At 46.5% G+C, this 13,385-nt stretch overlaps 2 protein-coding genes across 4 annotated transcripts in view; one reads left to right on the top strand and one right to left on the bottom strand.

Annotated features, from left to right (window-relative positions):
• The first annotated feature begins 678 nt into the window (after positions 1-678).
• LOC123144533 (probable magnesium transporter NIPA8) lies at positions 679-6,157 on the top strand. Of its 3 annotated transcripts, none has more exons than XM_044563730.1 (13): positions 680-973; positions 1,357-1,441; positions 1,532-1,593; positions 3,900-3,985; positions 4,083-4,156; positions 4,415-4,517; positions 4,600-4,728; positions 4,831-4,930; positions 5,031-5,150; positions 5,236-5,326; positions 5,406-5,460; positions 5,550-5,676; positions 5,755-6,157. In XM_044563730.1, exons 1-13 carry the CDS (start codon positions 881-883, stop codon positions 5,914-5,916), a joined length of 1,287 nt encoding a protein of 428 aa, XP_044419665.1. In that variant the 5' UTR covers positions 680-880; the 3' UTR covers positions 5,917-6,157. The 3 variants fall into 3 exon arrangements, with proteins under 3 accessions (XP_044419666.1, XP_044419665.1, XP_044419664.1); XM_044563729.1 differs by having other exon boundaries at positions 5,403-5,460; XM_044563731.1 differs by lacking the exon at positions 5,406-5,460 and having other exon boundaries at positions 679-973; positions 5,567-5,676.
• LOC123142571 (inactive LRR receptor-like serine/threonine-protein kinase BIR2) overlaps positions 6,020-13,385 on the bottom strand; it is a 10,449-nt gene continuing 3,083 nt past the window's right edge. The window contains exons 3-4 of the mRNA XM_044561429.1: positions 12,267-13,194; positions 6,020-6,103 (exon numbers count right to left, since the gene is read on the bottom strand). Of these exons, the coding sequence (XP_044417364.1) occupies positions 6,020-6,103; positions 12,267-13,194 (1,012 nt within the window). The remainder of the gene's footprint in view (positions 6,104-12,266; positions 13,195-13,385) is intronic.

The raw sequence follows: 13,385 nt of genomic DNA, 5'->3' as shown, positions 1-13,385 counted from the left end.
CGGTTGTTCGGGCGATTCTGATTTATATTGTCGATTTCAGGCTAGATCTAAGCTGCGAATGCGTCCGCACGCTCCCACTCTCGTATTTTTTGGAAGTAATTTATGCGTTGTTGGTCGTTTTGGGACGAGATCTACAGGGTTTGCAACTCCGGGGTTGGGGAGTACTATTAATTATCATTATTCCAGTCGATCAGTTCACGCTGCCCCAGCCTGAGATGATGGATCCTGTGATTAATTGGCCAAACAATTGGTACTAGTATTTAATCGGCAAAGCCGGTTACATTTTGCCATCAATATGGGGAGGGCCCTTCTTACCTCCCCCAAACGGTAGGATGTTAGCCTTGTGCAGTTCTCAAATAATGAATAAACAATACTACCTCTGTACCAAATGCAAGACGTTTTTTTGGTTTTGCACAGGGCATAAAAAACGTCTTACGTTTTGTTACGGAGGGAGTAGCTTATTGAAGATTGGATAGCTAAATGTGGACGGATTATTGTAGCTTGCAGTTGTTTAACATAAAAGTTTGTTTCCCTCTCTGGCAATGTTCGCCAGAAGATACTATGCACAGCCAGTAAGGTTGTAGCTTCTTGCTGTTACATTGGCCAGCTTCTCAGGGGGTGCTAGCTCATCTTTGGACACCAAATGATGCTCTTTTTGAGTGATAAATCATCGTATACGCATCTGACTCATATGCCAGTTGTGCCCTTCCTTTTGCAGGTTGCCGCAGGTTTCATCTCCATACTATTTCTTGTGGACCGGTGAACAAAATAAACTCTTCCAGTTGGTTACAGCAAGACATGTGAAATGAGCTCTTCTAGAAGTGGCTTGTTGGAGGAGTATGCCATATATTTGTAAGAGGGATTTATTCCTTTTCGACTCATGGGCGACTGGATTATAGGAGCGTTGATCAATATTGTGGGTAGTGTTGCCATAAACTTTGGTACTAATCTTCTCAAATTGGGCCATGATCAGGTGGGTATTGCACAATTGCTTTCAATTTACCTATCTACTTAACTCGATAAATTAAATCTGGGTTCCATATGGTATGTAGCATTTTTAGCTATTTTTGTCATAAGAAAACTTCCTGTTATTGAATTAGGATTGTGATCTGTCAGCTCAAGTTCAAGTGAGCAACTTGTTTTCAGTAACTTGCACTTTATGTGAAAGAATCAGACAACATGGCATATATTGCGTGGCTTTTCCAAGCCAATACTCATAATGATGTAGCTCATTCTTTCTGCATGCTTACCCCCTGATCTTGTTTGAGTATATTATTTTATTCTGCCAAACATTCTATGAAAGAAACATATTTCTAGAATTATATTTTAAGATAGTTTTTTCGGTTCTTTTGGCAGAGAGAAAAGCTCTACTCAAGTAACAATCAAGGCGATGGCAAATTCGTCCCAAAATCAGTTATGTATTTTCAGACTTGGAGAATAGGTATGCTGTCTGATAAGCCTATTCACTCACTTATGTATTTGATAAAATAACAGGAAACTGTCACATCTAATAATATAAAAATGCATCCAGGTATACTCTTTTTCGCTGTGGGGAACTGCCTAAACTTCATGTCCTTTGCATATGCCGCACAGGTTGGATTACTACCTTCTCCTTGAAGCAACTATAGTTAGTTAGCATGGAAGACTAACAAATGATATGGATGAGAATGGACTCTATTATGTGTACTAGACTACTAGTGCATATGCAACTGAAAATAAATGGCTTATAGCGATTGTAACCCCCCCCCCCCTCTTGCTTTTCTACAAGACATACATAACAGGTTCAGTTGACTTTGCCGCATATGTTGGCCTCTTTAGTATAGCATGTATATAATTAATTGAGTCAATTACACCGGTGGTGCTAGAACTTGGCGCAAACGGTCACTTTAGTGCTAGAACTTGCGGGATACATTAAAGTGGTGCAAAAACTTGGCTTGGACATGCAAATACGGTGCAAATCTCGTTTGTATACGGCCGCAATGCTGACGAGGCATGACAGTGTGGCATAGGGCCTGCTGTCAGTGACTGCATAGTGAAGGCTGGGCGTGTGGCGTGCTCTTTTTGCAAAAGCACCCTCGGATTTTTATTTATTTTTTCTCACGAAAAGGCACCTGTTAGACGTGTGGCATCTGGTGGGTCTCACTTCTCAATGAAACATCACAATTTTTGTTAGAATGAAAAATATGACGCAGAGGGATTCATACTGGTGACCGTGGTCTAACCAGCGCGCGCGGCTACCCACCCGCCAAGAGTTCACTTGCCGATGCATAAGCACACACAAGTTTTATATCTTTGAATTAAGTAATACTCCCTCCGTTCCAAAATAGATGACTCAATTTTGTACTAACTTTAGTATAAAGTTGGGTCATCTATTTTGGAACGGAGGGAGTATAAATCAACATTTTTAATCCGTAAAAAAAGTTTCGCCCGTGGGGTTTCGAACGAACTACACATGTAAAACAAGTAGGAGGGTGTGCCACTCCAACTATGGACTCACATGTTTTTTTTGAGACAAATGGTTCTGATGTGTAAATTTTTTTTTGCGAGGAGTGTAAATATAATTGTTACAGTACATGTCTATAACAGAACGTGCTCCTGGGCTACAATTTACCTGTATATTATTACAATTTACATGTCTATAACAGAATATGTATATTATTTATAATTACAAATTTTTGGTTTGATATTTATAGTTATAAAGAAAGTAAATTGTAATTATAAATAATATACATATAAATAAATATATAAACCAAAAAATGCTCACCTATTAATTTAAAATCCATCAAATTAAATTATGATTTTTTTATAATTTTATTTTTTTGCATATGAATTAAATATCAAAGTAATTTTAGAAATTGTATTAAATAAATTATGCTATAAGTTAAAAAAATATTTTTTATAAAATAACTATGTTGTATATAAAATTGTCCAAGATTTAATCTGTTTATGTTGTTTTATAAGTGTTCATGCATTTTTATAAATTTTGTGTGTTTTCTATAAATTATATTTGTATTTCTAGATTAATTTAAATATATATATGAAAAAAATCAGCCAAGTGTGCCTCAGACTGCAGATTCTAAAATGAATACGTATTTACAATACAATTTACATTTTTTGTGGCTAAAAAATGAAAAAGAAAAAAACTAACATGTTTAAGGCACGAAATGCTAGTGGTTGTATTGCTAGGTCCTGCTGGTGGTAATTGTCAGGCTGCTAGTACGAAATACCACGGCGGTATCTTTTTTTTCTTTTCAAATTTACATTTCTTATTTTACGTTCCCCGTGTTTTTTTCCTTCTTCTTATTTTACAATATTTTAGGTCAGGATGTAAAAGGCTTAATATCATTCTATGACATCAATTGTTATCTGCTGGGTTGGCTAGCCGCCGCACTCCATTTTACCCAAGCGTCACTGGTTCGAGTAATGCGTGGTTTCCATTTTTCATTCTGAAACTAATAAAATCTGTGATGTTTGGCTGACAAGTGGGACCATCCGATGCCACACATGCAGTTACTGTGTAAACTTAACAGAGGCCTTTATGTGAGAAAAAAACAAAAATAAGAATTCAAGGTTGTTTTTTTGCAAAAAGAGCACGCCACACACCCGTCTTCCCAATATGGTCACTGAGAACGGGCCCTACGTCATGCTGTCATGCCCCGTCAGCGTCGCCGGCGTATAGAAACGAGATTTGCACCGTATTTGCACATTCGAGCCAAGTTTTTGCACCACTTCGATGTATGCCACAAGTTCTAGCACTTAGGTGACCATTTACGCCAAGTTCTAGTACCACCGGTGTAATTGACTCTAATTAATTTCATTCTACCATGTTTTTCATATCCCGTTCCATTCTAGTGACTCAGATGATTTGGAAAATGATTGGTCATGTAATTTTACTGCAGTCACTTCTTGCAGCTCTTGGATCAATTCAGTTTGTATCCAATATTGCATTTGCCTACGTTGTGTTGAACAAGACCATTTCAGTGAAGTATGTATATTTAGCTTCTTGGGACCACATTAATAAATATTAGAATGAATACATTGAATCATGAAATGAGAGTAATTAGGATTTTACTTTATTTCAGGGTCATGGTAGCCACAACTTTTATTGTCTTTGGCAATGTCTTCTTAGTTTCCTTCGGCAATCACCAATCTCCTGGTATGAGTTATTTAATACATTATTTATGTTGTATGTTTCCCTATAGACTAGTATTGCAGTAAGGAAATTTAGTTTTAGTTTTTATTTTGGTGTGCTTTTGTTTCCATGCCAATTGTAACACCATCGCTCCTGCAAGGGAACATATTACCTTGGGTGCAGCATATACTATTACGATGTATAGCTGTAAGCCCGCAGCTTTATCTTTATCTGTGTTCTAACTTGTAAGTAAATCTTCTGATGATATAAATACGTGGACAGTTTATACTCCGGAGCAGCTGATTGCGAAATACAGCAACTTGGTCTTTGTTCTCTATTGTATGTCATTGGTCTTTGTTGTTGCACTCAGTCAATATCTCTATAGGTGAAATTGTCCTCTTAAAACCTAGCCTCTTTAGAAACTTTCGATTATGTTGTTTCTTACCTGTTACAATACTCTGCTGCAGGAGTGGAGAGACAATTCTTTCAGATAATGCAAAAGATACTAGCACACATTGGCGAACACTGCTGCCCTTTTCTTACGCTATTGTATCTGGTGCCATTGGATCTTGCTCCGTCTTGTTTGCGAAATCATTGTAGGTTTGACCGAGATTTATGCATATGACATGCATATCCTCTTTGATTGCGAGTTTCTGACTACCCTGCAATACTCCCCACCTTTATTTGGTTACTACTAGGTCTAACATGCTGAGGCTGACCATGAGCAGCAGATACCAATTCCACAGCTGGTTCACATACTCAATTCTTCTGTTATTTCTCTGTACAGCTGGATTTTGGGTAATGTAGTGCAGACACTAAGCTAATGCATTATTCTGAGACAACGATACATTCTGTTGTGATTGATATTGTTGTGTAATCTGACTCTACTGTGGCACAGATGGCGAGACTGAATGAAGGACTGTCTCTGTTTGATGCAATACTGATTGTCCCAATGTTTCAGATTGCATGGACTTTCTTCTCTATTTGTACAGGATTTGTTTACTTTCAAGAGTATCAAGTAAGTTCTTATTCATGAATGTTTGTAATGGCAAGTGAATTTTGCGTTTGGTCATGCACTAATTGAAGCTTTTGACTTGCCTTAGGTGTTTGATACACTCAGGATAATAATGTTCATGCTGGGCATGACATTTGTCTTCATAGGCATATCCTTGCTAGCACCTGATGAAAATAAAGGTGCGCACTTGGCAATAAGTTGATTTCATGTGCTTTTACATAAACATAAAATGGTTTTGACCATGGAAATTCTTAGTAGCTGACACCAAAGATGGCTCTAACGCCACAAAGGACGCGGCAATTGATATGAACAGGTTCTTGTTGCTACCTGCTCTTTCCACTAGTTAAACCTTATGCTTCATTGCATTTTACAGTGAATGTCTTTTTTACTTTGCCTTTTCAGTGAAGCACATGTATCAGGAAATTGCAGGCCAAGAAAGTTGCCGATGGAGGAGACGGAAGTAGATGATATGGACTCACTCTCAACCTCAGTAAAAGTGAAAGCAAAACGCATATTGTCGAGAGCAAAGGTCAGTGCGTCTTTTTCTAGATCAAGGTATGCTTTTGCGTTGATGCAGGTATGCTTCCTCATGTGATCTTATTTGCAGTCGGCTTGCTCCATGTCACTTGGCCTTGGGGAGGAGACCATCAGCGCTTCTTCGGTGCTTGCAATGCCAATGGTTTCCTCGAGAACAACAGGGTTTAGGGGAATTCAAACTGACCGATCAAAGTACATTCCCCTGCGGTCCACTGATTGGGATAATCTATAGCTGGTGATGTTCTATAGATACACAATACAGATGTTATTTTTTATATTGCCAATTGGTAATTGTTTGTACTTCCCAAGGCAATTGTCTGTTCTGCCTCGTAGTACTAATTAGCTGTAACATCAGTGTATAGTTTCAACATTTCCACTTGTAACATTGTCCATACCCATGTTGTAATTGAAGCAGCTGCCTGCACTACATGTATAAACACACCATGTTAGAATAAACTTCATTGATTCAATTCTATCCATTTGTTCGGCCATTTCTGTGTAACATGTGAAAAGCTAAGCGATGATAAGAGCAACTCCAACGCAACTCCAATGCGCCAACCCATACGGATGCAGGTATTGTCAGCTTTTTATTTGTTTGGGTTGACCGAGCGGAGGGTGCGCGTATTGTTCGCTTTTTGTTTGTTTGGCCAACTCCAACGCGCCAATCCAAAAGGATGCAGCTTTTTGTTTGTTTGGGTTGACCGAGCGGAGGATGCGCGTATTGTCCGCATTTTGTTTGTTTGGCCAACTCCAACGCGCCAACCCAAAAGGATGCACGTATTGTCCGCATTTTGTCTGTTTGGGTCGGCCGCCTTTTTGTCTGTTTGGGTCGGCCGAGCGGATGAAATTGACTGGTTTTTAGTTTGGATCGGCCGCGTCGCCCAACGGGTGGCCGATGCATTTTTTTCGCGTCCACAATTTTTTTTGAACACTTTTTTTCTGTTTGGGTCGGCTGAGCGGATGGGTTTGTCTGGTTTTTAGTTTGGGTCGTGATAGAGGCAAAGGTATCCCGTCTTTCGATGAGATGGTAGCTATCGTTTTTGGTGGACTAGACTTTAAAGATCCGACTACGGACGTGCGAGGACGCCGCGCCTTAGCAATCGCTAAACCGACTCCGAGAGGTTATTGACCACGCTGGAGCACGATCAACCTGACCACGAGGGTCTATTTCTTGCACGCAAACAAAGAACAAACAAGAAATTGAAATTGCAATCTGAATATTGCGAATATAAGAGGAAAGCTTTATTAATGAAAGGTGGGGTTCTGTGACGTCTTTGTCTGGTCGTAGAACACAAACAAAGTACGCGAAGTTGCTGCTATGGCGAACTTTTAATCTAAACAAAACCCGAAGTCTAAAGGGTGCCTTAAGGGCTCTATTTGTAGGGGGAAAGAGAGGAGATTTTGTCCTCCCTTGGCAAGGTGGAAGTAAAACACCTCCTGAGTCGTTTTCCCTATAATACAGACTCTAAAAATATAGCCTAAAAGTAGTATTTCAAAATTACATGGATCTGGCCCAAAAATAAGGTGGCACAACACCTATATTAAGCTATGGACGAAATTAATGAAAGGGCATCTTGTATATTTCGTCCATGTCCTTGTACTTCATCATGGTGGCTCAAAAGTGCTGAAAACTCCACCCGAAACTCTGTTCTTGCTCCCCTTGTGTCGGTGTCAAAATCGGCGGATCTCGGGTAGGGGGTCCCGAGCTGTGGATCTTGAATCAATGAGGAACAAGGGACGAAGGAGACGATGTTTACTTAGGTTCGGGCCCTCTCGGAGAGGTAAAACCCTACGTCCTGCTTGATTGTATTGAAGTGTATAGGGTGATTACTGAGTCGATCACCACGAGATTAGATGAACTAAACCCTAGGTGAGTAGGATGATGTTTCTTCTTCTAGCCTCTACGGACTAAACCCTCTGGTTTATATAGGCACCGGGGATACTAGGGTTACACATGGTCGGTTACAATGAAGGAATAATCATGCCGATTCTACCATCTTGACTTGGAGGACACACCAAGGCTCCCAAGGTTTCCTATCCGGACACGGAGTCGCCTTATAGCTCGATCTTCTAGTAGTCACAGAGCGCCCCACCTGTCTGGCCCACAGGAGATAGTCCGGCAGCCCGAGGACCCCTTAGTCCCGGACTCCCTCAGTAGCCCCCGAACTAGTCTCCAACGTCGGGGTTCATGATTTCTGGTGGTTCTGCACATCCGAAGTCTTTGGCTTGCAAGATGAGTTTTTCACCCCCTCAATGTTCGGATGTCAATAGTTCGGCTGCCGATGACCTCCCGATTCGTCGAAGCGCCGTTGGGCCCACCGTACCTATCCCTCAAGGGCCACTCGTCCAAGTTCGGCCATGGGTCATCCGGATTATATCCTGACTCCGAATTGTGAACATTGCTTAGCCTCGAAGGCCAACCGCTCAAGTGTGAATAGTGCCCTTGCCAGACAACTTTTAGCGAAAGGTCACGACCGGCCACAAACACTGAACCGTTGTAAAAACTTGATTCGCGGTTCGAGGCGGCTCCTCCATTGGCACGTCCCATCAATATGGAGATCGTGCCCCGTGTTTTAAGGGATATGATCAGTGATTTTGGTTATCCCTCTCGCGCATAACAGCACGATTATATCAGGAAGCGGCGAGGTCTGAGGCGCAGTAAAGGGACTCTTGGTATTACGGCAGTTTATAAAAGGAAAACCACCACCGTTTTCTCTGCATGCTTTCTCCTTCCTCTCTCGCCATTGCTTCCCCAATCTACTGGGCTCCAGCGCCCTGACCCGTCCTCCCCAAGAATCCCTCCTAGCCACTTCCTCAATCCGTCCATGGCTGGATCTGGTTCGAAAGGAAAGTGGGAGGCCTCCAGCGTCACAAATGACGACATCGAGAATCTGAAGCGCGCTGGCTACCTTCTGGCCAATGTCACTCATCGGGCTCCGGAGGAGGGCTAAGTCGTCCCCACTCCTGGCCAGGCGAGAGGGTGTTGTTCGTCCCCCACTTCATCCGGAGGCTGGGCTTCCCGCTTCACCCCTTTATCAGGGAGTTGATGTTCTTTTACGGGCTAGATTTTCATGATCTCACTCCGAACTCCATCCTTCATATTTCGGCCGTTTTCTTTGCACGCTTTCCCCTTCCTCTCTCGCCATTGCTTCCCCAATCTACTAGGCTCCAGCGCCCTGACCCGTCCTCCCCCAAGAATCCCTCCTAGCCACTTCCTCAATCCGACCATGGCTGGATCTGGTTCGAAAGGAAAGTGGGAGGCCTCCAACGTCACCAACGACGACATCGAGAGTCTGAGCCACGCTGGCTACTGAGGGAGTCCTGGATTAAGGGGTCCTTGGGCGTCCGGGCTATGGTACGTAGGCTGGACTGATGGGCTGTGAAGATACAAGACTGAAGACTCTCTCCCGTGTCCGGATGGGACTCTCTTGGCGTGGAAGGCAAGCTTGGCGTCCCAATATGAAGATTCCTTTCTCTGTAACCGACTTTGTACAACCCTAGTCCCCTCCGGTGTCTATATAAACCGGAGGGTTTAGTCCGTAAGGAGGAGAATCATAGTCATACAGGCTAGACTTCTAGGGTTCTAGCCATTACGATCTCGTGGTAGATCTACTCTTGTAATACTCATATTCATCAAGATCAATCAAGCAGGAAGTAGGGTATTACCTCCATAGAGAGGGCCCGAACCTGGGTAAACATCATGTCCCTTGTCTCCTGTTACCATCGACCTTAGACGCACAATTCGGGACCCCCTACCCGAGATCCACCGGTTTTGACATCGACATTGGTGCTTTCATTGAGAGTTCCGCTGTGTCATCATCAAGAGGTTCGATGGCCCCGTCAATCATCTACAACAATGTTGTCCAGGGAGAAGTCTTCCTCCCCGGACAGATCTTCGTATTTGATGGCTTCGCACTGCGGGCCAACTCCCTTGGCCATCTAGAGCAGATCGACAGCTACGCCCCTAGCCATCAGGTCAGATTTGGAAGCTTGAACTACGTCGCAGATATCCGCGAAGACTTGATCTTCGACGGATTCGAGACCACGGCAGCCGCTCCCTGCCACCACGATGAACATGACTTAAATCTGTCATCAGACCATACCCAGGAGATAGCGCCTGTAACAGCTCCGGCCCTAGATCCGGAGCAGATCGCGCCATCCGAGGACGGAAGGCTCAACCCTGCCACGGAAGTCGCAGACTCAGCGGCGTCGGAGCCGCACATAGACCCAACCTCGAGTGGGATCTGTATCATCGGAACCTCGGACTCGTTTCTGGCTACAGGTTCCGAACCATGTGTGTCCGCGCACGTCGAGCTTGATCAGGCATCGATCGTTGAATTCAGCTCCGCGGACATCTTCCGGCACTCGCCTTTAGGCGACGTGCTAAACTCATTAAAAACACTCTCCTTAGCGGGGGACTCACAGCCGAATTATATCCGGTTCGAACTGGAGGCTGATGACAGAGAATTTTGCTTCCCACCCACCGCCCACTTCATAGCCACTGTCGAGGACCTAACCGACATGCTCGATTATGGCTCCAAAGACATCGACGATATGGACAACGATGCCAGAGAAGAGGAGGCCCAAAACCCGCCGTTTACCGGACGTTGGACGGCCACTTCCTCGTATGACGTATACATGGTCGACACACCCAAAGAGAATAACGGCGACGAGAAGGAAGACCCAGTCGAGGATAAACCTCCTGAGATACAACCAAAGCGCCGATGTCAGCGGCGCCGCTCCAAGTCACGCCGTGGAAAAGACAACAATACCGGCACAGGAGAAAACAATACTCCGGACGATGCCGAAGACAATGAAGACCCCGTTGAGGCAACTTCCGAACAGGACGAACGGGAAGACGGGCAAGTTAGCCCTGATGAACAGGCCATACACGAAGACTCGGAGGACAGTAATTATCTTGCGCTCTCTGAGGATGAGGTGAGCCTTGGCAACGAGGATTTTATCGTGCCTGAGGAACCTCTCGAGCAGGAGCGCTTTAAGCGCTGGCTAATAGCCACTGCAAGGAGCCTGAAAAAGAAGCAGCAGCAGCTTCAAGCTGATCAAGATCTGCTCAACGATAGATGGACTGATGTCCTGGCAGCCGAGGAATACGGCCTTAAGCGCCCAGCCAAAAGTTACCCGAAGCGCAAATTGCTACCTCAGTTCGATGACGAGGCGCTGGAGCCCGTACCATCATCGCGCAATGCGGCTGACCGACCACCACATGGTCGGGACAAAGCGACAAGTCAAGCCGAACACCAGCCCGCCCCACCTCACCGTAAAGGCAAAGATAAAACAGCTTGGGGACATACATATGACCTGCGGCAGGACTTGGACAGTGGAGCAGGTCAGAACAGATCGATCTATGGATCACGGGGACGTGCCCCGACACGCGACAACGGCTACCTAGCCGGACGCAACAATCATACTCACGCCCGGGCCGAGAACCGCAGACGGACTCCATCCGAGCTACGTCGTGACGTGGCCCGATATAGAGGCGCCGCACAGCCCCTTTGCTTCACTGACGAGGTAATGGAGCACGAATTCCCAGAAGGGTTTAAACCCGTAAACATCGAATCATATGACGGGACAACAGACCCCGCGGTATGGATCGAGGATTTTCTTCTTCACATTCATATGGCCCGCGGCGATGATCTCCATGCCATCAAATACCTCCCATTAAAACTCAAAGGACCAGCCCGACACTGGTTGAACAGCCTGCCCGAAAACTCCATCGGCAGCTGGGAGGACTTGGAAGAGGCCTTCCTTGACAACTTCCAAGGTACATATGTTCGACCTCCGGATGCCGACGACTTAAGTCACATAATTCAACAGCCCGGAGAGTCAGCCAGGAAACTCTGGACTAGGTTCTTAACTAAAAAGAACCAGATCGTCGACTGCCCGGATGCCGAAGCCCTGGCGGCCTTTAAACACATCATCCGGGACGAATGGCTCGCCCGACACCTCGGCCAAGAAAAGCCAAAGTCCATGGCAGCCCTTACGACACTTATGACCCGCTTTTGCGCAGGCGAAGATAGCTGGCTAGCCTGTAGCAATAACAATGCAAGCGAACCTGGCACTGTGGAAGCCAGAAATAGCAACGGCAAGCCCTGACGCAACAGACACAAGCGTCGGAACAACAGTGATAATACCGACGACACGACAGTCAACGCCGGATTCAGTGGCTTCAAGTCCGGTCAGTGGAAGAAGCCATATAAAAGAAACAATTCGGGGCCATCCAGCCTGGATCAAATACTCGACCGTCCATGCCAGATTCATGGCACCCCAGACAAACCAGCCAATCATACCAACAAAGACTGTTGGGTTTTTAAACAGGCCGACAAGTTAAATACCGATAACAAGGAGAAGGGGTCGCAAAGCGAGGACGATGATGAGGAGCCCCGGCCACCAAACACAGGGGGAGTGAAGAAGGAGTAAATTGCACAGAAGTACCACAATTGGGGCATTGGAAGCAGATTGGTACCAAGTTTGGTAATTTTTACATGTCAGTACCAAGTCTGGGGCTAGACGTTACAAAAAGGTCTAAATCGCGTATAAACGCGTATTGACAGTGTATCTGACCGGCAGGGCCCGCCTGTCAGCTGCTGACGTGGCATTTTTTTTTGCAGAAACCCCCCGCACCTCCTTCGTCCTCACGCGCGGCGGCGCCCGATCTGGATAAGTCGCAGTGACCTCCGACTCGCTTCCTCCGCGGCCCTGGCGGCGGCGGCCAGCCTTGCCCTTCCCGGTGCATCGCCAGAAGAAGAAGGCGAGGAGCAGCGAAGCGGCGGCGCCGAAGACCTCGGCAGCAATAACGATGCCGAGGCCGGTGCCCCCAAGGCCGCTGCCGCAGCGCGAGGACACGGGGTGGCCGCAGAGGCCCGAGTTCCCGGAGAAGGAGTCCTTGGAGAAGGCAGAGCCGAGCTGGGACGGGATCTGGCCCTCGAGGCGGTTCCCGGAGAGGTCGAGCGCCTTGAGGCGGTCGAGGCGCGCGAGGGAGGCGGGGATCTGGCCGGAGAAGGCGTTGTCGCTGAGCTTGAGCGAGTTGAGGAAGCGGCAGTTGGCGAGCTCGGAGGGGAGCGGGCCGGTGAGGCGGTTGCCGGAGAGGTCGAGGTTGACGACGAAGGGGATCCAGTCGCAGAGCGCGGGGGGTATCTGGCCCTCGAGCGCGTTGGAGGAGAGGTCGAGCGTGTTGGCGGAGCGGCAGTACTGGAGCACGGGGGGGATTTTGCCCTGGAGGCCGAAGCCGGAGAGGGAGACGGCGAGGATGCGCGACTCCTGCGGGTTCCAGCAGGAGATGCTGGAGAAGTCGCAGACGGCGCCCGCCGAGGTGTTGCTGGTCCAGGAGGTGAGGCGGCCCTCGGGGTCCCTGAGGTCGGCCTTGACGCCCTTGAGGCACCGCGCGTCGTCCTCCCGCGGCTCCGCCGCCGACCCCGGCGCCGGCTGCGGTGCGGCGGGCGGGAGGGTGAGGGCTAGGGCCAGGGCTAGCAGAAGGAGGTGCGGGGGGTTTCTGCAAAAAAAATGCCACGTTAGCAGCTGACAGGCGGGCCCTGCCGGTCAGATACACTATCAATACGCGTTTATACGCGATTTAGACCTTTTTGTAACGTCTAGCCCCAAACTTGGTACTGACATGTAAAAATTACCAAACTTGGTACCAATCTGCTTCCAATGCCCCAATTGTGGTACTTCTGTGCAATT

The sequence above is a fragment of the Triticum aestivum genome, chromosome 6D, assembly GCF_018294505.1.
Source record: "Triticum aestivum cultivar Chinese Spring chromosome 6D, IWGSC CS RefSeq v2.1, whole genome shotgun sequence".
NCBI lineage: Eukaryota > Viridiplantae > Streptophyta > Magnoliopsida > Poales > Poaceae > Triticum > Triticum aestivum.
This window is presented reverse-complemented; position numbering and strand designations above follow the sequence as displayed.